Source organism: Lepus europaeus, chromosome 1 (assembly GCF_033115175.1).
Source record: "Lepus europaeus isolate LE1 chromosome 1, mLepTim1.pri, whole genome shotgun sequence".
NCBI lineage: Eukaryota > Metazoa > Chordata > Mammalia > Lagomorpha > Leporidae > Lepus > Lepus europaeus.
In genome coordinates this window covers 84,136,131-84,163,085 of record NC_084827.1, presented here as the reverse complement: position 1 = coordinate 84,163,085, position 26,955 = coordinate 84,136,131, and the positions used below count along the sequence as shown (strand labels likewise).

At 39.7% G+C, this 26,955-nt stretch overlaps 1 protein-coding gene across 1 annotated transcript in view; it reads right to left on the bottom strand.

The window, feature by feature from the left end:
- KYNU (kynureninase) overlaps positions 1-26,955 on the bottom strand; it is a 172,915-nt gene that overhangs the window by 141,877 nt on the left and 4,083 nt on the right. The window contains exon 2 of the mRNA XM_062186263.1: positions 23,140-23,321. Coding sequence (XP_062042247.1) covers positions 23,140-23,308 — 169 coding nt within the window. The 5' untranslated portion in view covers positions 23,309-23,321. The remainder of the gene's footprint in view (positions 1-23,139; positions 23,322-26,955) is intronic.

Genomic DNA, 26,955 nt, shown 5'->3' with positions numbered 1-26,955 from the left:
TCAAGTTTTGTAGGCATTTAGGGAGTAAAACAACAGATGGGAACTCTGTATGACATTTCCATCCCCGCCCTATGTGTATGTATTGCATGTCTCTGTCTCCCTCTTTATAAAATATAATAATATTTGTGTTATGTTATGTAATATGTAATTCATATATTATACATAACTATTATGTTATATATATATAAATAATATATTATTTTATTTATTTAAAAGAAGCAGTTGAGGTATCTCAACTTCTCCTTAACCCACACTTTCCGATTCGATTCTTAAGATACACTGAGAAGTTTTATGATTTGTAGATCTTGTGGTCTTGTGTACAGATCAGTCCGCTTACTGTGTTTGCTTTGCTAATCTCCAGTAGGCATGATCTCTTCTACTATCAGCCAACTAGCCACAATTCACCAACTCTTGTTGAGCTGACAATACTTGCTTCATGTTAGAATCCTCTGCATTGGTTTGCTGGGGCTTCCATCACAAAGTCCCTAAAATGGTGTGCTTTCAATAGAAGAAATTTATTGTCTCACAGATCTGGAGGCAAAAAGTCTAGAATAACTTGTTAGCAGGATTAGTTCCTTCTGAGGAGTGTGAGGGAAGAGCATAATCTAGATCAATCCCCCTTGATTATAGAGGGTTATCTTTATGTGTGCAGAGGGTTTTGGTGCTATGTTTATATGTCTCCAACTTTCCTCTTTTTTATAAAGTCATTATGTCATATTACATTAAGGATTACTTTAAAACATTTATCTCATTTTAACATGATTATTTTTAAAATGCTATCTCCAAATAAGGTCACATTCTGTGGTACCAGAGGTTAGGATTTTGACATTTGAATTTTTAGGAGATATAATACAACACAGAGCACCATCCTCAAAGATTTACTTCAGTGCAGACTTGTTTAAGAACTGAAGCCTTTCTACTTTCTCCAAACAAGCTGATATAATTCCATCCATTACCACCACCTCCTACATCTTCTGGGGTATTTCTAGAACCTGCTGAAGTTATCCAACCCAACACGCATACTTGATTATCTTGGAGTAATTTAAGCTCTATTGTCTATCACTGGATTCTATTAACCCAAAGGAAATGTGTGTACTGGCATAAAATGGACATGTAGACAATTGGAGTAGAATTGACAAATAAGCTAAAATTGCTCCCTGGAGAACAAACAGTCTCTTAAACAAATGGTGTGGGGAAAGTTGCATCTGCATACATAAGTATAAAACAAGACCCCTACCTTACACCTTACACAAAAATCCACTCACAGGAATCTAAATCTAAAACCTGAAACCATCAAATGATGATATAAACAAAGGAGAAGCACTGCAAGACATTGACATAGGAAAAGACTTCAATAATTTCCCAGGAGCATAGGCAATAAAAATATAAATAGAAAAGTGGGATTACTTTGAGCTAAGAAGCTTCTGCCCAGCAAAGGAAACAAACAAAATAAAAAGGTTTGTGATGAAAAGGGAAAATATTTGAAAACTATACATCTGATGATGGAGATGGATCAATATTGAGGCTAAAAAAAGGAGCTCAAGAAACTCAACAACAACAAAATAAACAATCCAGTTAAGAAAATTGACTAAGGATATGAACAAGCATTATTCAAAAGTTGGAATACAAATGGCCAATAGAGACATGAAAAGATGCAAAGGACCACTAGCCATCAGGGAAATGCAAATAAAAATCACAGTGAGGTTTTACATCCCCAGTTAGAAGAATGGCTTTTATCCAAAAACCAAAAAACAAATGCTGGTGAGGATATGGTGAACAAAAGCATCATAATAGATTGTTGGTGGGAATGTAAACTAATACAATCATTACAGAAAATAGAATGGAGATTCCTCAGAAATCTGAAAATAGATCTACAAAATGACCCAGCCATTCTACTCCTGGGGATTTACCCAAAGGAAATGAAATCAGTATATGAATGGGTTAGCTTTACCCCCATGTAAAGCTCAAAGCACAATAGCTAAGATATGGAATCAATCAACTGATGACTAGATATATAAATTGTAGTATATATACACAATAGAATATTACTCAGCTGTAAAAAAAATGAAATACTGCCTTTGCAACAAAATGGATACAACTGGAGATTATTAGTGAAATAAGGCAGTCCCCAAAGGAGAAATATTATATATTTCCCCAGATTTGTGATAACTAATATCCAGAGTACAAAAATATAATATACATGAATTAAACTGACATTCTGAGATTTGATGGTTATTTATCATCCTTGCCTACACTCTTGAGGAATGGTGATTTTTCTACTTACTACTTCTTGAGTTCTTATTTAATAGATGGTTAAGCTTGTGTTTATAAAGTACACAAAGTACATCATTCTAAAAATTAAAAGAAAAATAAGAAAGGAAGGAGGAGGGAGTATGGGAGAGAAGGAAGAATGGAGAGTAGGGCGGGAAGTATCCTTATGCTGTTAAAATTGTATATATGCAATACATGAATTATGTTCTCTTTATGTAAATAAAAATTTGATATATCAGCTCTTCTGAGTTTTTTTAATCCAAACTCCTTCTAAAAAAGCACACCACTCCCAGCCTGTAGTAATCAACATTCTTTGTTCAGGCTGAGCTTTTTTTAAAGTTTAGTGCCTGCATATAAGGGAGAACATGTGATATTTTTATGTCAGGGTCTGGCTTATTCCACTCAACATGATATTCTCCAGGTCCATCCATTTTTCTGTCAATGACAGGATTTAATTATATTTTAAGGCTGAATAGTATTCATATATATATATATATGTATATATAGTATATATGTGATTATATATGATGATGGACATGACATCTTGTTTGATTTCATATCTCAGCCATTGTGAATAGTGCTGCAACAAACATGGTGGAGCATATATCTCCTTGATACAATGATTTTACGTCTTTTGGGAATTCGCCCATAAAGAAATTCATTTGCAGCTTTATAAGAAGTCTCCAGATTGTTTCCCATGGTGGTTGTACTAATTTACATTCCCACCAGTAGTGTGCAAGAATCTTCCTTTCTCCATATCCTCATCAGCATTTGATACTGTCTTTTTGATAATAGCCATCCTGACAGGGGTTATGTGATACTGTAATTTTTTTTATAAAAGCTCTTATTTAATAAATATAAATTTCATAGGTACAGCTTTTGGAATATAGTAGTTCTTCCCCCTATTCCCACCCTCCCACCACCACTCCTGTCCCACATCCTACTCACTCTCCCATCTCATTCTTCATTAAGATTCATTTTTAATTATTTTTATATACAGGAGATCAACTCTATACTATGTAAAGATTTCAAGTTTGCACTCAGACAGACACACAAAGTATAAAGTACTATTTATTTTTTACCATTAATTCTCATAGTATAACTCATTAACGATAGAGGTCCTACATGGAGAGCAAGTGCACAGTGACTCCTGTTGTTGAATTAACAATTGACACTCTTATTTATGATGTCAGTGATCACCTGAGGCTCTTGTCGTGAGCTACCAAGGCTATGGAAGCCTGTTGAGTTCACAAACTCTGTCATTATTTAGACAGGGGCATAAGCAAAGTGGAAGTTCTCTCCACCCTTCAGAGAAACGTAATTCCTTCTTTGAAAGCCTCTTCTTTCCACTGGGATCTCACTTACAGAGATCTTTCAGGTAGGCCATATTTTTGCCATAGTGTTTTGGCTTTTCATGCCTGAAATGCTCTCGTGGGTTTTTTAGCCAGATCCAAATGCTTTAATGGCTGATTCTGAGGCCAGAGTGCTACTTGGGGCATTTGTCATTCTATGAGTCTGCTGTGTGGTCTGCTTCACATGTTGGATCATTCTCTCCTTTTAAATTCTATCTATTGTTATTAGCAGACACTTAATTTTATTTATTTATTTATTTATTTTAATTTATTGGACACTTATTCCTAACTTTATGATCAATTATGCACTTAAAGTGATCCTAGTGTCTAGTGTTACTGAGACTTTTTCACATATTGGTGGATACCTTTATTTCTTCTTTTGGGAACTGTTTTTTTTTTCAGTTCTCTGCCCACTTATTTACTGCATTGTTCCTTTTTTTTTTTTTCAGTTGCTCATATTTTTTCAGTCGCTCATATATTCTGAATAGTAACCCATTGTTATATAAGTAAATGCAAATATTTTCTTCCATTTTCTTGAATGTCTCTTCATTCTATTTATTGTTTCCTTTGCTACAATAAAGCTTCTGAGCTTGGCACAATCCCTTTTATCTAGTTTTCCTTCCTTGCCTGTGCTTTTGTGGTCTTATGCTAGAAAACATGGCCTATACCAACATCTGGGAGTGTTTCCCATATGTTTTCTCCCATATCATCTTCACAGTTTCAGGTCTGGTATTTAAGTCTTTGATCCACCTTGAGTTGATTTTTGTATATGATGAGAGGTAGGGATCTAATTTCATTCTTCCACTCATACATATCCAGTTTGCCAGCACCATTTATTGCAAAAACTATCCTTTTGCTAAAGTAGTATCTTTGTGAAAAATCAGCTGGCAATCTGTATGTGGATTAACTTCTGTCTATTCTATTGATCAATGTCTTTGTTTTTATCAGTATGCTACTTTGTAAAAGGGTTATAACCTATTCAAGAAATGACAAAATATACAAGTAGAAAATACCTCTTTACATATTTCTTTGGACTTAACTACTGGCCCATTATACCAAAAACTTGAAAAAAAATACCAGTGTCTAGGTTAATTTCATTATGGTATAGGATGTGAATATAGAAATTTTTTTTTTATTTCCCCAACCAAGTCATTATATGGGCCTGTCTTAGAAGCCCTAAGGGTTGGTATTGTGGTACAGCAAGTTAAGCCACTGCTTACAATGCCAGCATCCTGCATTAGAGTGCCCGTTTGAGTTCTGGCTGTTCTGCTTCTGATTCAGTTTTCTGCTATTGTGGTTGGGAAGGCAGTAGATGATGGTCCAAGCACTTGGACCCCAACTACTCATATGTGTGACCTAGATGGAGTTCTAGACTCCTGCCTCCAGCCTGGCCCATTGCAGCCATGTGGGGAAGGAACCAGTGGATAGAACTCTGACTCTCAAGCAGCCTCCACAGCTCTTTCCAGGAACAATAGCAGGGAGTTGCATCAGAAGTGCAGTAGCTGGAGCTTAAACTGGCACTTCAAGATGTGATGTCAGTGTTGCAAGTATTGGCTTAACCTGCTCTGCCAAAATGCTGGCCCTTTGCAGCATTTTTTTTCCTGGATTTGTTATTTTTAAAAACAAATACATACTTCAGTTTTGATTTTTTCCCCCTTAAGTGAGCAAATTCCACTCCCTGCCTTTCATATTTTAGAAGTCTAATACACAACTTGATATGAAGAAACAAAGCTGAATCAAAGCTATGATCTATGATTTAAGGGCGTATTCAAATGCTCAAAAGCTGCTTTGATAAGCAGTGTCCTGGGATTGGTTGCTATGATTGCCTGGATTTTGTGGCAATTTATTTTGACTGCAGATATGGAAAAAGACTAGAAATAATTCATGTTTAACAGATTGTTTTCTCCATGCATGTGTGTAACGCTAACACCTTACTGAAATATCATGTGATATGTGGGCTTAGGGATATTGCTACAGTGCTGTTCTGATTAGAAATCCTAGCCTAAATTTGAAATATACCATAACTGTTCATTTGACAAACTTGAGCTAAACTTTGTTTTATTTTAATCAGTAATTCCTGTTTCAAATTTAAGAAAAAGAAATACCTTCCCCAAAGATATACAATGCTTTTGCAGATTGGAAAACATGAAATTCTTACTGATTGCTGATTGTATTGTAATTAGTAGTAAAAAGCATAGTTTCCAGCTGTGTTTATTTCCTGTATATTTTGAATAGTTAGAGCTCTTGTATTTCCAAGAATAGTAAAATATGAATTTGTTGGGTGAGAACTATCTAATTGTAAAAACTTCCCAATCTTAATAGTTGTAGTAGTAATGTGATTTGATTTTTTGTTGTCGTCAATAATGAACTGAATTTCAGCAATTTGGAATAGAGCTTGACTGGGATTTATGCTTATGTCTAAAGTCTGAGACCAGAGTACTCTCCGAGGAGCTAGACCAGATTTTATCCACAAATAAGCCCCAGAAGCTAACCAATGTTCTTCTTTATTTTCATTATATGACACACACACACAGAACTGCATGTCCAAATGCCAAGGAGTCATTCTGTTTCTGGTCATGTGAATAAAATACCAGTTTGCTAAAATGTTTACATCTCTAAGTAAATATTCCTTCTTTTAAGAATAGTTCACATTTAATGGTCACTTCTTTTCTTGAATTCTGGAAAATCCATCCCTTTTATACTTCACTGTAAGTGTTAGAAGCAACTTGACATGTGAAGTACTTTTCACTAAGATGCATTGAGCAGCTCTTGGAGGATTCTGAAAACAGTAATGGAAAGAGCTAATACTGGGGAAGAAAACCAGATCCAAACTAGCACTGAATTTCGTGTTTCCTTCTACTTCCTGAAAATACAAAGGCAGACTGAATTCAAAAATTGCTGGAAAGCCCAATCTATGTAGTGACTGTAGACTCCACAAGCTCCCAGAGAATCTCTTGTTCTTTCTATCCAGAATGGAAGTAGGAAAGAAAGAGTGAAATAAATCCTGCAGATTTTTCCTCTCTTGTCTTTCATGATAGCCATTGTCTAGCCTATGGAAGAGGTAGTGGTTATAACAGATGATACACAGGCCTGTAAATCTCTGAATAAGGAACCATTCTCTCTAACCAGAAGGGTTGCTCCAACAATATGGAATATTCTTTTGTTCTCTGTTTCTGCACTAGAGGCAGGTATGGTCAAAATTTTCTAGCCAGAGGAGAATGAAGGTGAGCTCCTGGGAGTAGGAAAGCTTCAGGCTTATTGCAGAGAAGAGAAAGCTCCAGGAAAGAACCAGATGAGGTTGTGCACAGACCACTGAGCTCACTCCTTCAGTCTGCCAAATCGATCTGACCCTAAAGAGTCTACCAAAAATTTTGAGACCTGTACCTTAATCTCACAAGGGTATCTGAATGGCAAACACACAGATCCAAGTAGCTCTGTTATGTCTTTGTAAACTCAATTGATACTGGAATTACTGCTTGTGGAAGGTGGGTAGGAACACGCCAATAAACTGAACTGGGTAAACAGTTTACTAAAACAAAAAAGTCAATCTCCACAGCATTTTTAAAAACACAATTTTATAGGCAACCAACAACTGTAATGACTACGCATTTCTCATCATTTACTATGGAGGTGAGAAAGTAATGGAACAAAGTGTCTGAGTAATGAAAGAAAATAATTGTTGGTACAGAATTTTGTTACCATCAAAAATATGTTAGCTATATTAGCAGGGTTAGGATACCATTTGGGATGCCTATATCCCTAATTGGAGTGCCTGGGTTCAAGTCCTGGTTCTGAACCTGATTCTAGTTTCCCGCTGATGCAGAGCTTAGAAGGCACCAGGCGATGGTACAAGGGACCATCATGAGAGACCAGCATTGAGTTCCAGCTCCTGGGCATCTGGGGAATGGACCCAAGGATGGATGCTCTTGTTCACTTGCTCTCTCTCTTCGTCGCTCCTTTTCTCTCCTTCCCCATCCTTTTCCTTCCCCTTTCCCTGCCTGTCAAGTCAATAAAAATTAAAGAAAAAATGAATATTAAAGATATTCTCAGATGAAAGAAAACTAAGAGAATTTTTGCCAGCAGATCTGTCTACAACAAATACTGCAGAAAGTTTTATAGACTAAAGATAAATAGTACTGAAGAGAAATTTGGACTTCTGGAATGAAAAGAATGCAAGAGAAACCAGTAAATATTGATGCCAAAGTAGCAGAGAATCTGCTTGTTCTCATATCCTAATAATGTATGATGAAAAATTATAACTTGATGGGAGCTTTTTCCCCAAAAGATCTTATTTATTTATTTGAAAGGCAGAGTTACAGAGAGAGGGAGAGACAGAGAGAGAGGTGTTCCATCTGCTCGTTCACTCTCCAAATGGCTGTGATGGCCAAAGCTGGGCTGATCCGAAGCCAGGAGCCAAGAGTTTCCTCCAGGTCTCCCATGTGGGTGCAGGGGCCCAAGTACTTGGGCCATCTTCCACTGCTTTCCCAGGCCATAGCAGAGAGCTGGATCAGAAGAGGAACAGCTAGGACTCAAACTGGTACCCATAAGGGATGCCGGCATCACAGGCAGAGGCATAGCCTAATATGCCACAGTGCTGGACCTCTTGAGGGGAATTTTAATTATGAATATGTTACTATAATATTATGATAACAACAACACAGAGGAGAGAAAGTATAAATAACTAACTATATATTAGTGGCAAGTTTTTAATATTCTATTAAGTTGTAAAATACTGTTTCTAAATGGACTGTTAAAAGATATATCAGGACCAGTGCTGTGGTGTAACAGGTAAAGCTGCTGCCTGCAGTGCCAGCATCCCATAAGGGTGTCAGTTCGAGTCCCAGCTGCTCTGCTTCTGATCCAACTCTCTGCTGTGGCCTGAAAAAGCAGAAGTTGGCCGAATTTCTTGGGGCCCTGCACCTGCGTGGGAGATCCAGAAGAAACTCCTGGCTCCTGGCTTCAGAGTAACATAGCTCCAGCTGTTGCAACCATATGGGGAGTGAACCAGCGTATGGAAGATCTCTCTCTCCTTCTCTCTCTCTCTCTTTCTCTCTCTCTCTCTCTCTCTGCCTCTGCCTCTCTGTAACTCTGCCTTTCAAATAAATTAATTTAAAAAATAATAAATCTTTTAAAAATATACACGTATATGTATATGTATATGTATATGTATATGTATATGTATATACAAGAGCCAGCATTGTGGTATAGTGGGTAAATCGACTGCTGGCAATGCCAGCATCCCATATGTGCACTGCTTCATATCCTGGATGTTCGACTTCTAATTCAGTTCCCTGCAAAAGGCCTGGAAAAAAGCAGTGGGAGATGGCTCAAGCGTTTGGGTCCTTGCCAATCACATGGGAGACCTGAATGAAGCTCCTGACTCCTATATTTGGCCTGGCACAGCCATGGCCATTGTAGCTATCTAGAGAGTGAACTAGCTGATGGAAGATCTCTCCCCCACCCACTCTTTAAAAATATTCATTTATTTTATTTGAAAGGCAGAGTTAAAGAGGTGGAGGGGAATGGGGTGGGAGGAGAGGGAGATGGGAAAGGGAAAGGGAGATGAGAGAGAGAGAAAGGAGAGAGAAAGAAAGATGGGAGAGGGGAAGAGAGAGGGACAAGCCAAAGCAAAACAGAACATTATGTAATGATGAATGTATCAGTTCAAGGGCTGGTACTGTAGTGCAGTAGGTTAGGTCACTGTCTGGAAAGCCAACATCCCATATGCGTGCTGCTTCAAAGAGTTCAACAAGACAACATAACCAAAATATCAATATGTGTAGCAACATAGTCCTAACATATTGATTTTTTTCATAAAGTACATTCTTCATGAACTTTTTGAGGAACTATCATATGCAAGAATTTCAAAAACATTTTGCACAAAAATAAACTTTTATTTATTTATTTATTTATTTGACAGACAGAGTTAGACAGTGAGAGAGAGAGAGAGAGACAAAGAGAAAGGTCTGCCTTCCATTGGTTCACTCCCCAAATGGCTGCCATGGCCGGTACACTGCACCGATCCTAAGCCAGGAGCCAGTTACTTCCTCCTGGTCTCCCATGCGGGTGCAGGTGCCCAAGCGCTTGGGCCATCCTCCATTTCCTTCCCGGGCCACAGCAGAGAGCTGGACTGGAAAAGGAGTAACTGGGACTAGAACCTGGCACCCATTTGGGATGCCGCACCGCAGGCGGAGGACCAACTAAGTGAGCCAAGGTGCTGGCCCCAGAAAAAATAAACTTTTAACTAAAATAAATATCATCCCAAGTTTTGAAGTACTATATCAAGCAATAATTGACAGAGTGAAAGGAGAGCTAGATAAACTCACTGTTATTTTTTGAGATTTCAACACCCTTGTCTTAGTAAATAATATGACAAGTAGAAAAAAATGTCAGTGAAGACATAAAACTGAAAAAAAAAAAAACACCGTCACACATAGGAATGCAATTGACAACTATAGAATACTCTAGTAAACAACCACAGAATTTTGTTTTAAAAGCACATGGAGGGGCTGACACTGTGGCATAGAGGGCTGAGCCTCCTGCTGTGGCACCGGCATCCCATGCAGGTGCTGGTTCAAGTCCCGGTTGCTCCACTTACGATCCAGCTCTTTGCTATGGCCTGGGAAAGCAGTGGAAGATTGCCCAAGTGCTTGGGCCCCTGCACCCGCTTGGGAGACCTGGAAGAAGCTCTAGGCTCCTGGCTTCGGATTGGCATAGCTCTAGCCATTGCGACCAATTGGGAAGTGAACCAGTGGGTGGAAGACTTCTCTCTCTCTCTCTCTCTCTCTCTCTCTCTCTCTCTCTCTCTCTGCCTCTCCTTTTCTCTCTGTATAACTCTGACTTTCAAATAAATAAATATATCTTTTTTTAAAAAAAAAAGTGCATGGAGAAGTCACCAAGATAGAACATTATCCAAGCTTAGAAACAAACTGAAGCCATACAATAAACATCCTCTGACTATAACAGAATTAAATTAGAAATCAGTAATAAAAAACTGAAAACTGTCCAAGTACTTGGAAATAAAACATACCTTAAATAAAATATAAAATATGTTTTGGGAACCTGTGATTAGATGAAGAGTTCTTATACATAGTACCTAAAGCACAATACACAAAAGAAAAACTAACATATCAGGCATCCTCAAAATTAAAATCATTATCTCTGTGAAAGACACTGTTACTGTTAAGAGAATAAAAAGGTAGTGATAAATAGAAAATATCTTCATGTTATTTATTTTAAAATGACCTGAATATTGCATATACAAAAAATTCTTAGGATCCGGTGTTGCGGTGTAGCAGGTTTAGCCACATCCTGCAGTGCCAGAAACCCATATGGGCACCAGTTCAGATTCCAGCCGTTCCCCTTCTGATCTAATATCCTGCTAATGCACTTGGGAAAGCAGCAGAGGACGGCCTAAAGGTTTGAGCCACTGCACTCATGTAGGAGATCCAGAAGAAGTTCCTGGCTGCTGACTTTAGACTGGCCCAGCCCTGATCATGGCAGCAATTTGGGGAGTGAACCAGCAGATGGAGGATGCATCTCTCTCTCTCCTCCTCCTCTCTCTGTAACTCTGCCTTTCAAATAAATAAAATATTTTAAAAATTCTAAAGTTAAATAATAAGAAAAATATTGCTTTCCCCTGTAAAACAAAACAAAAATAAAAATAAAATGGAAATAAATAAAAATAAAAGAAAGCATGTGGCCTGCCAAGAGTGAGAGAAATATTTACTATTAGAACTCTTCAAAAATAAAATTTGATTAACATTTCATGTATACTGCAAATTCTGTACATGAATGCTTATAGCAGCTATTCATAATCACAAAATCTGGGCATAACTGAAATGTCCTTTAATGGGTGAGTGGGTAAAGCATATATCTGGAACCAGTGTTGTGGTACAGCTGGTTAAGCAGCAGCTTGTAATGATGGTGTTCTGTATCAGTCCTGGCAGCTCCCTGGTAGTGCACCTAGGAGAGCAGAAGAACGTGGCCCAAGTAGTTGAGTCCCTGCCACCCACATGGGAGACCAGGATGGAATTCCAGCTCCTGGCTTTGGCTTGACTCAGACCTTGCTATTGCAGCCATTTGGGGAGTAAACCAGCAGAGGGAAAATATCTTGCTGACATTTTCTATCTTTCTCTGTTGTCTGCCTTTCAAATTAATTAACTAATTAATCTTACTTTAAACGTGTGGTCCCTTCTAAAGTTAGAATACTTCTCAGCAATAAAAAGATACTGAGATAATTTTGATTAGTCCTCAACGTATTAGTATGGAAGCCAGTTTCCAAAGATTGCACACTTTTTATGCTTTCTGTTATATAACATTCTGGAAAAGGTAAAATTATGAGATCTTCAAAAAGTTCATGAAATTGTGTATTATAAAAACGAAAACATTTTGTCACCAAAACAAATTTGTATTATCTTTTGATATGTTTTGACGAGGCCAAGGCAACTTCAGCTGGCTGACAAGGTCATAGCAGAAGGTCTGTCTCAGCAAGGCGTGAGAAGGACAGCTGCGGTCCTCTTGGTGGTTTTAGGTTTGATGGGAACTACACTCTGCATAAGCACGCCAGAGCTTCCTGGTGGTCCTGCTAATGATTGCCGTATTCCTAATTCTAGGGAAGAGCACTTAGTCTCATAACCTCCAAAATGTGCATTGCTTTGTAGAAATTTAATCAAGCAGAATGTTAGTGTAGGAGAAAGGGTTAATGCTTTATGCAAGGTTGAGCTATGTGTGGAAAAGAATTAAAAGGCAACAGGCTCTCTGGTATATACTTCCCACTAGAATAAAGATAGATGTTAATGAAGCTTTAATTCACTATATGCTACAAATACTACAATGGTTAGGATGTCAAAACTGTAGAATAGAGCTAAGCGAACCTTTAAATAAGTGCAATAAAGAAATTAAAGAATTACAGAAAGAACTGCAAAGATGGGATACATTTTAAAAAGGGTCTACTTTGAACTTGGGCTTCTAGTAGAGATTAGATTAGGAAGGTACTATTCTAGCTTATGTAGCCAATTTCTGCATAGTTCAGCAGCACTCGAGGCCTTGGCTTGTGTGGGCAGCCTGTTATCTTGCACCTGTCTGTGATTGTTACCCATGCTCTGAATATGCCCTTGAAAATTAAAAAAAAATGTAATTAGAAAAAATGGACAACAGGCTTTTCATTGTAAGAAGAAAAAATCATTATGTGGCTTATGATATAAAAATAAAGTCTGGTGCTCGAAAGTCAGAGCCATGCCATCAGCCTTGCTGTGAGTGTCTCTCATTTCTTCGAGCGCCGACACCTCTCGCACCTTGGGGCCCCTGGAATGGCTGGAGCTGGTCTCTGGCAATGTTTGAATAGTATCTAGTCTGAAGCATTAAGAAAAATAAAACATCTATTGATAAAAGCCCCTATCAGAGCAACATGAATTCTGCTACAATTGAAAAAAGAACATCAAATTTATGGTGAAGTTTGAAGCCACCACCTGCAGTGCCAGCATCCCATATGGGCACAGGTTCGAGTCCCAGATGCTCCATTTTCTATCTAGCTCTTTACTATGCCCTGGGAAAACAGTAGAAGATGGACCAAGTCTGGGCCCCTGTACCCATGTGGGAGGCCAGGAGAAAACTCCTGGCTTGGCTTCAGATGGGCCCAGCTCCAGACATTGCAGCCATTTGGGGCATAAACCAATGGACAGAAGACTTCTCTCTGTCTGCCTCTGCCTCTCTGTAACTCTGCCTTTCAAATAAATAAATAAATAAATATGTAAAAAAATAAAAATTAAGATAAAATTGAAAGAAGAACATCAAATCTATGGTGAAGTTTGAATAGAAGAATGGTAAAATAATTGATGCTTTATAAAAAGTATTGGAGGACAATGTTCCAAAGAAATCAAAATTTTACAAGTAGATGGCTCATTTAAGAAGGGGAAAGATGATGTTGAAGATGAATATCACAGCAGCAGACCATCCACATCTGTTAGGAAAAATAATCGTGTTCCTGGAAAGGATCAACCACTAACAGTAAAAATAATAACCAATACTATAGATATCTCAAATCCATTCAGCTCAAACAATTCTGCCTGAAAATTTTAAATGAAGAAAACTTTCTACTCCATGGGTACCAAAATTGTTAAACTCATATCACCTCTGGATGACAAAGTTTTCAATGTAAATTTATTTTTCTTTTAATTTTTTTTTTTTGACAGGCCGAGTTAGACAGTGAGAGAGAGAGACAAAGAGAAAGGTCTTCCTTCCGTTGGTTCACCCCGCAAATGGCCGCTAGGCCGGTGCGCTGCTCCAATCCGAAGCCAGGAGCCAGGTGCTTCCTCCTGGTCTCCCAGGTGGGTGCAGTGCCCAAGCACTTGGGCCATTCTCCACTGCCTTCCCGGGCCACAGCAGAGAACTGGACTGGAAGAGGGGCAAACAGGACAGAATCCGGTGGCCTGACCAGGACTAGAACCCGGGATGCTGGCACCGCAGGTGGAAGATTAGCCTAGTGAGCCGCGGCGCTGGCCTCAATGTAAAAATTTAATTCAATGTAAATAAGTGGGATCAAGATCCTGAAATATTTCTATAAAGAATTGTAATAGGAGGCCGGTGCTGTGGCTCAATAGGCTAATCATCCGCCTTGCGATGCCGGCACACCAGGTTCTAGTCCCAGTCGGGGCACCAGATTCCGTCCCGGTTGCCCCTCTTCCAGGCCAGCTCTCTGCTGTGGCCCAGGAGTGCAGTGGAGGATGGCCCAAGTGTGCTTGGGCCCTGCACCCCATGGGGGACCAAGAGAAGCACCCGACTCCCGGCTTCGGATCAGCGCAGTGCGCCAGCCGCAGCAGCCATTGGAGGGTGAACCAACGGTAAAGGAAGACCTTTCTCTCTGTCTCTCTCTCTCTCACTGTCCACTCTGCCTGTCAAAAAAAAAAAAAAAAAAAAGAAAAAAAAAAGAAAAAAGAAAAGAAAAGAACTGTAATAGGAGGTGAAACCTGGCTTTACTAGCATAATCCTAAAGACAAAGCACAATCACAATAATGGCTGCTAAGAAGTAGAAATGGTCCAGCCATAGCAAAAGCGAATTAATCAAGAGCAACAATAATGACAAGAGCTTTTTGGAATGCTTAAAGCATTATTCTTGTTGACTTCCTGGAGAACCAAAGAATGATGACATCGGTAATAAGGAGAATGTTTTGAGAATTTTAGCCAAAGCTTTAGCAGAAAAGCACCTGGAAAAGCTTCACCAGAGAGTCCTGCTCTATTACAATGCCCCGCTCATTACTTTCATTAAATAAGGGGAATTTTGGGAGTTTTGATGGTAAATAACTTTAAGGCAGAAATAACTTTAAAGTGTAAATCATCCACCTTACAGTTCTAATTTGTGTAATCTTAAATATCTTTAAAGGACACTCACTTTTTCTTTAGTTAACTATGTAAAAGCAGCTATATTGACAGTTTGTATTTCTAGGACCCTCAGTTCTTTAGGGATGGATGAAAGAGTTGGTATAACTGCTTATAAATATGTTTTGAACCTGCCAAAACTCATGTTAAAATAAAGTTTATATATTTTTATCATAATTATTATTATTATTATTTGTTTATTTATTTTTTGACAGGCAGAGTGGATAGTGAGAGAGAGACAGAGAGAAAGGTCTTCCTTTGCCATTGGTTCACCCTCCAATGGCTGCCGCAGCTGGCGTGCTGCAGCCAGCGCACCACTCTGATCCAAAGGCAGGGGCCAGCCAGGTGTTTCTCCTGGTGTCCCATGGGGTACAAGGCCCAAGCACCTGGGCCATCCTCCACTGCCTTCCCGGGCCATAGCAGAGAGCTGGCCTGGAAGAGGGGCAACCAGGACAGAATCCAGTGCCCAGACCGGGACTAGAACCCTGTGTGCCGGCGCCGCAAGGCGGAGGATTAGCCTGTTGAGCCACAGCGCCGGCCGATTTTTATCATAATTTTAAAAAAAAATTTATTTATTTGAAAGACAGTGACAGAAAGAGGGGGAGAGAGAAAAAGAGGGATCTTCCATCTACTGGTTCACTCCCCAACTAGCCACAACTGGGGAGGGGCAAGACCAAAGCCGGGAGCTAGAAACTTCTTCTAGGTCTCCCAGAACTTGAGCCATCTTCTATTGCTTTCCCAGGCACATTAGTAAGGAGTTGGATCAGAACTGGAACAGCCAGGACTGGAACATGCACCCATATAGGATGCCAGCCATGCAGGCAACAGCTGAACTCCCTAGGTCACAAAGCAGTCCCTTTATTCTTATCTTTTTAGCTCCATTTTCCCACTAACATTTTGAAACTCCTCATATAGGTTTGGAAAACAGCTCAGTAATTGTAGGGGCTGGAGTTCAGTATAGACCGGTTTAAAAGGGCCAGGAGGAAGGATTTTCTTGGGGTATGAGGAAACTATGTACTGAAATAAGATGCAATTATATAATTCTATACATGTGCCTAAGTCAAACTGAACTCCAAAATTCAACCTAATTTGACTTCAATCAACTTAAATTTAAATGATAATAATAAATCCTCCAAATGAACATTATTTATTTTGTACTTCTGTCATTAGAAAAGATACCATTCTACCATTCTGTTTTCAGTTGGGGGCAAGTTCTTAGATGGGTTCTTAGAAAAGATCATAGGAGGGAATAAAAAATATGTATAAAATGCTAAAAACATTGTAGTCCAATAGCACTTTGCTAAAGTCTGGATAAGAAAATGGCCTGTTTTCATTGTCTCCAGTTTAAATGGCTAATCTGTGGCATTCTATTTACTTAAAGAATGTAACATACAGAATATTAGAGAGTTGAAAATCTACACTGTGGACTTCAGATACACTAATTCAGATCCATATGTTTGGGTTATTAAATAAATAAGGAAATGGAGTAGAATTTAAGTAAAATTTAGAAAATTGATATTCAAACACCAGCTGTAAACTCAACACAGATTGCAACTGAAATGAGGTACAGTTCTTCCAGGTTATGACAATGTTTTTATTTGTAGATTTAAGATCTTATCACACAGATGTATTGCCACTATGAAATCCATAGAACTTTATGATTTGTTCATTTTACTAAATGTAGTCTATATTTTTCTCTTTACTGCTACTCAGAATATGAAGTGAATTTTTTACATTGTTGTATGCCTTAATATTAATAAGGTCCACTGCAGTAACTCACTATCAATATTAGTTATGGCTTAATAATATTAAATTTCCACATATTTCCCTGAGGGATTATTAGTGTTCTTAAGCAGGAGACAAGGCTATGATCCTAAAAAGCTCCTTAGACTTTGTATATAATTTCATGAGAAAGATGGAAAAAATATATAATCACTATAATTCACATGAACGCATTCCTTATATATTCTTGTTTAATTTTTAAACCCATTAGTCCTATCTGGACTCTATAAAATTGAGTGGGATGGAATCTGTTGAAAGGATGTATCCTGAGAACTTACAATGGAATTCTCTACACCTTTGAAAATAAAGTCCTCTAAAAAAAAAGAATTCACAGGCCAGCGCCGTGGCTTAACAGGCTAATCCTCCACCTTGCAGCGCCGGCACACCGGGTTCTAGTCCTGGTTGGGGCGCTGGATTCTATCCCGGTTGCCCCTCTTCCAGGCCAGCTCTCTGCTATGGCCCGGGAGTGCAGAGGAGGATGGCCCAAGTCCTTGGCCCCTGTACCCGCAAGGGAGACCAGGAGAAGCACCTGGCTCCTGGCTTCGGATCAGCACGGTGCGCCGGCCGCAGCAGCCATTGGAGGGTGAACCAATGGCAAAGGAAGACCTTTCTCTCTGTCTCTCTCTCACTATCCACTCTGCCTGTCCAAAAAAAACACAAAAAAAACAAAAAAACAAACAAACAAAAAACATTAAAAAAAAAAAAAAAGAATTCACAATGCTAGATAAGACCAGTCCTTATAACAGGCAAAGGTGAAAGCCCTGTCTCTTCTGCTCAAATTGTTTCTATTTCATCCTTTTGTCCTATGGCTAAGGTAGGCTTAGTAACATGTTGCCAGAGAGTAGAATGGTTGGATAGAGTCGACATTTCTTCATATGGGGCAAGGGGGACCTCATTCAGTCTGTCTTTCAAACAAAGCAAATAGATAATTTTTAAAAGATATCATATATATTGTGGATATATGTGGATAAATGGTAGTACACCATGTAATTAAGTAAACAGGTAATTGGTATAATAAAGTAAATGGTAAATGAGTGAGTATAGGTAACTAGCAATAAGCCTAAAGCAGGGGCCAGTTTTATGCTGTAGGTTAAGCAATTGTCTGCAACACTGTGTGTTCATTGGTCCCAGCTACTCCACTTCTAATCCAGCTCCCTGCTAATGTACCTGGGAAAGCAGCAGAAGATAGCCCGAGTGCTTGGGGCCTGCATCCATATGAGAGACCCAGAAGAAACTGCTGGTCCCTGGCTTTAGGCCGGCCCAGCTCGGCCATTGAGACCATTTGGGGAGTAAATCAGCAGATGGAAGCTCTCTCTCTCTGCTATGCCACAGTGCCAGCCCCAACTTTCTTTTCGACTCTAGCTAATGGAGAAAAGCATACTTCCACATATTTCATGCATGAAACCTCCTGTCAGCAGTCGTCTAGACTCAACTAAGCAGTTGAACTGAAGAGCCTCTACTGTGTTATAGATAGGGACCTCAGGAGACGGATTCAGGCATGAATGCTTTGCTATGTTAAATTTATTGAGACCAGATAATTCCATGGGTAAAGTAAAAGAAGATCTTGTTTAGACAGTGTTAATTTACTGATGTTGGGTGGCAATTTGCTTATCTTAGAGATATGTGATATGATTAATAGAGGGGAATAGTTGACTTTGAAAGGAACAAGGATAGAACAGTCTGGTTTATTTCCCCCCAAAGAGCCATCTATTTATTTGAAAGAGAAAGTGACAGAGAGATCTTCTGTCTATTGATTCACTCTCCAAATGGCAAGCAGCTGGCGCTGGGCCCAGTGAAAACCAAGAGTCAGGAACTTCATCCGGGTTTCCCATGTGGGTGGCAGGACCCCAAGTAATTGGGCCATCATCTGCTGCCTCCCAAGAGCATCAGCAAGAAACTTGATTGGGAGCTTGGAGTAGCTGAAACTTTAACTAAACAGACATGTTATGCAGATTCCTGAGCATAGCCTAATCTTGTGCCACAATGCCAGCTGCTAGAACACTTTCGTTTAACTTCTCTAAATATAGTTTACCAATAATGGCATTCATTGAGTTAATGATCTTCCCTGTAGAGCAAAATAATAGCAACCTCAACAAATTACAGGTGCCCTGGGCTGCAAGTGGGAAAAGGGAAGGAAGAAATCTTCTAAAATTGGATTAGGAAGGTTGTGCTACTATATGTACCTACTAAAAACTATTGAATTGTGAACTTAAACCCATCTATTTTATGGTATACAAATTATATTAATAAGACTTTTGGTGCCGGTGCTGTGGTACAGTAGGTTAATCCTCTGCCTGCAGTGTCAACATCTCATTTGGGTGCCGGTTCTAGTCCTGGATGCTCCACTTCCAATCCAGCTCTATGCTATGACCTGGGAAAGCAGTAGAAGATGGCCCAAGTCCTAGGACTAGTCCACATGGGAGAACCAGAAGAAGCTCCTGGTTTTGGATAGGCTCAACTCCAGACATTGTGGCCATTTGGGGACTGAACCAGCGGATGGAAGATCTTTCTCTTTATCCCTCACTCTCACTGTCTATAAATATATCTCTCAAATAAATAAAATATTTTTTCAAAAGACTTTTTAAAAAGTGATAGATTTAAGTCAAAAAACAACAGGTCAGGAGTCACAATATTTGGAATCTGATTCCAGTTCTGGCATTGGCCAATTTTAGGAACTAAATATTTTCTCTTAAAAATCCCTCAGGTGTTTGAAATAATTATAAAATTAGAAACTAAAATAAATAGAAATTATTAATTTTAAACATTAAAAGTAAATTAACATGGCAGGTAAAGCAAATTGTCCAAGGAGTTTATAAAAAATGTCCAAGAATAGCAATTTCAAACAGGGAGGAACAATCTTTGTTCTTGGTTTTATGCTAATCTTCCTAAAGTAAACTGAGAAGATATATCATTTATAGATTTTTTTTTTTTACAGGCAGAGTTAGAGAGAGAGGTCTTCCTTCTTCCATTGGTTCACCCCCCAAATGGCTGCTATGGCTGGCGCACTGTGGCCAGCGTGGCACGGATCCGAAGCCAGGAGCCAGGTGCCTCCTCCTGGTCTCCCATGCTGGTGCAGGGCCCAAGCACTTGGGCCATCCTCCACTGCCTTCCCGGGCCACAGCAGAGAGCTGGACTGGAAGAGGAGCAACCGGGACAGAATTCAGTGTCCCAACTGGGTGTAGAACCCGGGGTGCCAGTGCCACAGGCAGAGGATTAGCCAAGTGAGCTGCGGTGCCAGCCTATATATGTTCTTAACAGGCTTGACTAAGGTATGTTTCCTGGTGGTGGTCATGTTGCTGGCAGGGGTACTACACTTTGATAGTCACCAATTTAGAAGAAATCTTGGGATTAAATAAACTTCATTAATTAAGCTTCATTTAAAAATAGTCAAAGCTATTTTTAAGCAAATAGTTTAAATTATCTATTGAATCAATTCATCTTATCTCTTTTCACTTCTCTTTAGTTTTCAACAATGACTTATCCAGCATATAATTATTTAGAATCAGTTTCTATTGGAAAAGCTAAACAAAATAAATGTTACAACTATAATCAGAATGCTAGAGCCAACTCAAATATAGTGGAAGTTGGGGTGGACATTGTGGCTGGTAATGTCACCTCCCGCGACCCTGGCATCCAATATGGGTGCAGGTTTGAGATGCAGCTTCTTCACTTCAGATCCAGCCCTTCTTGATGTGACTGTGAAAGCAGGGGAAACAGGCCAAGTGCTTGGGCCTCTGTACTTATATCAGAGATCCAGAGGAAGCTCCCAACTCCTGACTCCTGACTTCAGCCTTGCCCAGGCTTGCTGTTGTGACCATTTGGGGTGTGAACCAGTGAATGGAAAATCTCCCTCTTTCTCTCTATAACTGTTTTGTATTCTATATAATCTTGCCTTTCAAATAAATAAAGTTTTAAAAAAGGTAATGGAAGGCCGGCGCCGTGGCTTAACAGGCTAATCCTCCACCTTGCGGCACCAGCACACCAGGTTCTAGTCCTGGTTGGGGTGCTGGATTCTATCCCGGTTGCCCCTCTTCCAGGCCAGCTCTCTGCTATGGCCTGGGAAGGCAGTGGAGGATGGCTCAAGTGCTTGGGCCCTGCACCCGCATGGGAGACCAGGAGAAGCACCTGGCTCCTGGCTTCGGATCAGCACAGTGCGCCAGCTGCAGTGCGCCAGCGGTGGCAGCCATTAGTGGGGAAACCAACAGAAAAGGGAAACCTTTCTCTCTGTCTCTCTCTTACTGTCCACTCTGCCTGTCAAAAAAAAAAAAAAAAATCCAGCATCAAGAAGACAAATACTGTATGATTCTAATTATATAAGGAATTATATCAGTCATGGGCCATCCTCCACTGCACTCCCAGGCCACAGCTGGACTGGAAGAGGAGCAACCGGGACAGAATCCGGCACCCCTACCGGGACTAGAACCCGGGGTGCTGGCGCAGCAGGTGGAGGATTAGCCTATTGAGCCGCGGCGCCGGCCTTGATGCTGGATTTTTAAACATAGAATAACAGTCTTTAGGTTGTGTCATGTACCACAATCCCTTTCTCTTTTAAGACAGAATATTTATTGTACGTACACATCACATCTTTTTATTCATCAATGGACATTTAGATTGCATTCCTCCTTTGGCTTTTTAAAAAAATACTGCAAAGCACAAGAATGCACAAATACCTCTCTGGGATTCTGCTTTCAATTATTTTGGATATATACCAAGAAGTAGATTCTAGCTTCCTGCTAATGCAAAGTCTCAAAGGTAGTAAATGATGTCTCATATCCTTGGGTTCCTACCCTCCACATGGGAGACCTGGATTAAGCTCTTGGCTTCTGGTTTTGGCTCCCAGCTTGGGGACATCAGAGGTATTTTAGAATTGAACCAGTGTTTGGCAGCCTACTTTCTGTCTCTCCTTCTACCTCTCAAATTAAAAAAAAATAAAGAAGTTTTATAAAAATAATCATTCTAGATTCTAAAACAACCTAGAATATTTTCTTCTGTGGTCTCAGTTACTTAACTTACAGCCCCAATTTATTTGGCTTCTTACAACTTACCAATATCACCCTCAACGTACTATTGAACTATAAATTTTTCTTTTACTTTTTCATATTATTTTTTAGATTTTATTTATTTATTTGAAAGGCATAGTTACAGAGAAGGGAAAGAGAAGGAGAGAGACATCTTCCAGCCCCTGTTTCACTTCCCAAATGGCTACAATGGCCTGGGCTGGGCCAGGCGAAGCCAGAAGGCTAGAAATCCATCTGGGTCTTCCATGTGGGTCCAGGGATCGAAGCACTTGGACCATCCTCCACTGTTTTCCTTGGTGCGTCAACAAGAAGCTGTGTCAGAAGTGGTACAGTTGAGACAAGAACCAGAACCCAAATAGAATGCCGGTGCCCAAGGAAGGGGGTTAACCTGCTGTGCCACAATGCTGGCTCCTAAACAACTTTAAGTTGAATATGGGATTTTCTCTTCAATACTTCAAGAATTCTATAAGGTTCTGGGTATATAACCAGAGACAAATAAGAGAGTTACAGAAACTTTTATCCTAACATTGTATAAGTTGATATTCTTGAATTCTGAGCACCTAAAATTGTACCTGTCTCTTTTAATGTGAAGACAAGAAGAACTTAGACAATTATGCTACTATAAAGCATGTGAAACCAATTTTGGTAGGCTAATTTCATTTAAATTACTAGTCTTTTTCATTGATGTGAAATGGAGTAAACTAAATATAACACATTGTTTCATGTTTTTTATTCCTGTGATATCTATGAAAGAGAGAACAAAAGACTTCCTTACAGTAGGAAATAAGTTTACTGCATTGTTTTTTAAATGTGTTTGTTACGTATTACTGTACTTTATTTGTGATTCATGGATGTACCATCTTTATTCACACCATGCAAAGATGGTTTCATTCAGAAAACACCACAGGCTGCAAAACAGTATTTCCCCTAAGATAAACATCATGCTATCTTAAACTAGGTGCCAGAAAATAAGAGACTTTCTAATAGTGTTTTGAAAGGGGTTGCTGTGAGCCCTAAGTGCTCAGAGAACAAGTAAATGCATCTCTCTATAATTTTCAATCTGCCCACTCTGTTGCTCAGAGAAGATGAGGGTTTAAGCACGAGAAAGTCTTTTATATAGAAAGGGAGAAGAAACAAAGGTCTGAGGCTAAGGTAGGCTGACAGGTTGATTCAGTAACACCGGGTACCTAAATTTTTTCATGTAATTGCAGCAAAGGCTCTATAGCTCTATTATATATTAGAACAATGTTTTTTCAATGACCTATGATAAACAGATGCTTTTGCAAAAACAAATTAATTAGTAAATTGATTTCAAAACAAAACTTTCCCAGGATTCTTACTTGGAGGCAGATCTTTCATTTTGGGGATGTAAAAATAGTCCCTGAAGTGCTTCAGCTCATCTTTCTCATCTAGGTGGAGAGCAACCCTCTCATCTGTTGGGTGACATTGGAGTGCAGCTGCAATGCGTTGCACTGTGTCAGCAGGCAGCTCGAGAGGAGCAGGCTCCATTGCAAGTTGTTATCTAAAAATGAAAGAAGATAATAAAACATCATGTCGCCATCATTATTTTCCTGAAGGAAAATAGCCTTTTATAAACTGGACTGTCTTAGGTGAGATTCTCATTGCTTCAACCTCAGAAATAACCTAATTAGTCAGCCAATTTTCAACCCCATGCTGTTTTCCTCATACAGAACATGAACAAAGTGATAATAACCTAGCGATATTAAAATAACAACTAGTAATTAATGCTGAGGTCACAGTAAATATTAGTACTTGTTCTTATCTAGAACAATGAGCACATTATTGGTTTTCTGACACAGATAGCTTCATCACTTTTCTCCCAGGTCTCCTAGCAGTAAAGACGCTTCTGTGAACGTTAAGGAAAACAGGGCACCACCTGGCTTATTTTTCCCATTCCACTTCCACAATCCCATCCCCAGTGGTTTCTGGATGACAGTTTTAAAGCTGGACACATTGAATGCTACAATTCTTTCTTGTGAATGAAAGTGACATTGTTGAAAAAGATAACTTTAAATATCAGTGTTTTTGACATATTAATGCCAGGAGATCCATTTACCTGTTGCTGATAGCAATGAGAACTTTCTTGTTTGTCAATAATGCCTATACCAACTTAGAACAAATAAGACTGGTTTTTCTTAAAACCACCTAAACCGTTTAATCATCATTTAATATTTTCTACCTTTTAGGAAAGAAAACTTAATCTTTACAAAAGGGGAAAAGACAATGGAGATTCAATAACACAGTTTAAACTTTACCAGATTTTGTTGTTGTTTGTATTTCCCCTTAGTTTCATGAAATTGAGCAAGAATAATATTAAAGAAAAATATTTTTCCTCAGGTTAGTTTCATTTTTGTACTGTCCTTTTGCTGGCTTCATTAACATATTCTTCCGTTTATTTACTCTTTCTGCAAATATTGGCTAAGCTGTTACTATTTGGTTTCTGGCAGCCATGGAACAGTAGCCTATAAATGCTAATTCTTGCACAATTTACTTTGTAGTGGAAAAATGGAAAATACATAACAAAGTTTCAGGTAGCTTCAAGAGCTATAAGGAAATACAGCATAAGTTTTGGGTAGATTTACTGAGGTATAGAAGAGCTACGTTGGTGGAGGAGGGATGCCTAGTGTGTCTTTTTTAAAAAATTATTTATTTATTTATTTCTTTATTTATTTATTTATTTTTGACAGGCAGAGTGGACAGTGAGAGAGAGAGACGGAGAGAAAGGTCTTCCTTTACCGTTGGTTCACCATGCTGCAGCCGGTGCACTGTGCGGATCCGAAGCCAGGAGCCAGGTGCTTCTCTTGGTCTCCCATGCAGGTACAGGGCTGAAGTACTTGGGGCATCCTCCACTGCACTCTCGGGCCACAGCAGAGAGCTGGACTGGAAGAGAGGCAGAATCCGGAGCCCCGACAGGACTAGAACCCAGTGTGCCAGCGCTGCAGGTGGAGGATTAGCCTAGTGAGCCATGGTGCTGGCCTTATTTATATATTTGAAAGTCAGAGTTACACACAGAAAGAAGGAGAGACAGAGAGGTTTTCCATCCGCTGGTGCACTCCCCACATGGCTGCAACAGCCAGAGCTGCACGGATCTAAAGCCAGGAGCCAGGAGCTTCTTCCGGGTCTCCCACGTGGGTCAGGAGCCCAAGGACTTGGGCCATCTTGCACGGCTTTCCCAGGCCATAGCAGAGAGCTGGATTGGAAATGGCACTGAGTCTTGAACCAGTACCCATATGGGATGCCAGCACTGCAGACAGCAACTTTGCCTACTACGTACGCCACAGCGCCAGCTGCTAGTATATCTCTTTGAGGAAGTGATACATGTGCACTTTTGAATTATACTGTAAAGTCAGTCATGTGAAGACACGGATCTGCAGGAAGATGACAGCAATTGTGAAGGACCCGAAGAAGAGATGGGCTTGCCCTGTTCAACTAGTGTACTAGGGAACACAGAGGGACGAGGCATGATGATAGGTCATGATGGGGAAAAGGCCAAGGTAGAAGTTCATCAAGAGCAATTCTGAAAGCCAGGAGGAGTATGGATATTTTGATTAGTTGGAAACCATTAGAGAACTTTGAGTAGAAAAATGGTACATTTCTACTTATGTAATAATCATTTTGCATTAAATAAAAATCACTTCGCACTTCAATGAGTTATGAGGTTAAAATAGTAGACAAATTAAGGCTATTTTAGTATGAGAGGAAGCAGGCTAGATTAAATTTGGTCATGAGGGAAAAGATAAGGAGTAGAGATTCATGATATTTTGGGAAAAAAGTAGATAGGACTGGCTGATAGATCATCTCTGGCGGTGATGAGAAGGGAAGTTCCTTTGGCTTTGTGATTTGAGCAAACATAAAAAGTGATGAAATAGCCGGCGCCGCGGCTCACTAGGCTAATCCTCCACCTTGCGGCGCCGGCACACCAGGTTCTAGTCCCGGTCAGGGCACCGATCCTGTCCCGGTTGCCCCTCTTCCAGGCCAGCTCTCTGCTGTGGCCAGGGAGTGCAGTGGAGGATGGCCCAAGTGCTTGGGCCCTGCACCCCATGGGAGACCAGGAGAAGCACCTGGCTCCTGCCATCGGATCAGCGTGGTGCGCTGGCCGCAGCGTGCCTACCGCGGCGGCCATTGGATGGTGAACCAACGGCAAAAGGAAGACCTTTCTCTCTGTCTCTCTCTCTCACTGTCCACTCTGCCTGTAAAAAAAAAAAAAAAAAAAAAAAAAGTGATGAAATAAGAAATATCTAAGAAAAAATGTTGAGGCGGAAAATCAGATTTTTCTTTTTTAGGAAGTAGTAAGCTTCATTTAAATATTGAATATCCAGGTGGAAATATCAAAATGATCATTCAATGTTTGAGACTATACCTTAGGAGAATATTGTATCTAAAGAGATTTTTACATTTTTAAATTGATAAACTATAACTTTTACAGATTTATTTAGTTATTTATAGGGCAGAATTACAGAGATACACACACACACAGAAAGAGATCCTCTGCCTTCTAGTTCACTCTCTAAATGTCTGCAACAGCCAGGGCTGAGCCAGACTGAATCTAGGAGCCTAGAACTCCATCTAGGTCTCCCATGTGGGTGGCAAAGGCCCAATCCCTCGGGCAATTATCTGCTGCCTTTCCAGGCACAGTAGCAGAGAGCTAGATAGGAAAAGGAACAGCCAGGACTCAAACCATCACTCTGATGTGGGAGACAAACTCAGAAGTTTAACCTTCTGTGCCATGATGCTGGTCTCTGACAGTTTATACTTGAAGTCCAGGAACCCTGGTGACAAAAAGTAACATAAGAACAAAGCTCTAAAATCTCAGTACTATTTATCATCTTCTCCCTTCCCATCTCCTACTCAATCGACACATAGAGTGGTAGAAAACAGAGTTGTCCAAGTATTATACAATGGCAGCAATGTGGACATTCTTCCTGTAGTCTAAGTTTATATTTTTCTACTTATGTGATCTCTTCCTTTCTCAATTATGAGTGTTATTACCTGATGAGACATCCGTCCTTTACATTCCTTGTTAAGGATACCGAACTTCACCTTTGCATGTTATAAGTATGGACAGTGTGCAGTGACTCCCAATTGCCCAGCCCATGCTTCTGTATAATGATTTTGACATGGATGTTGATGGTGCT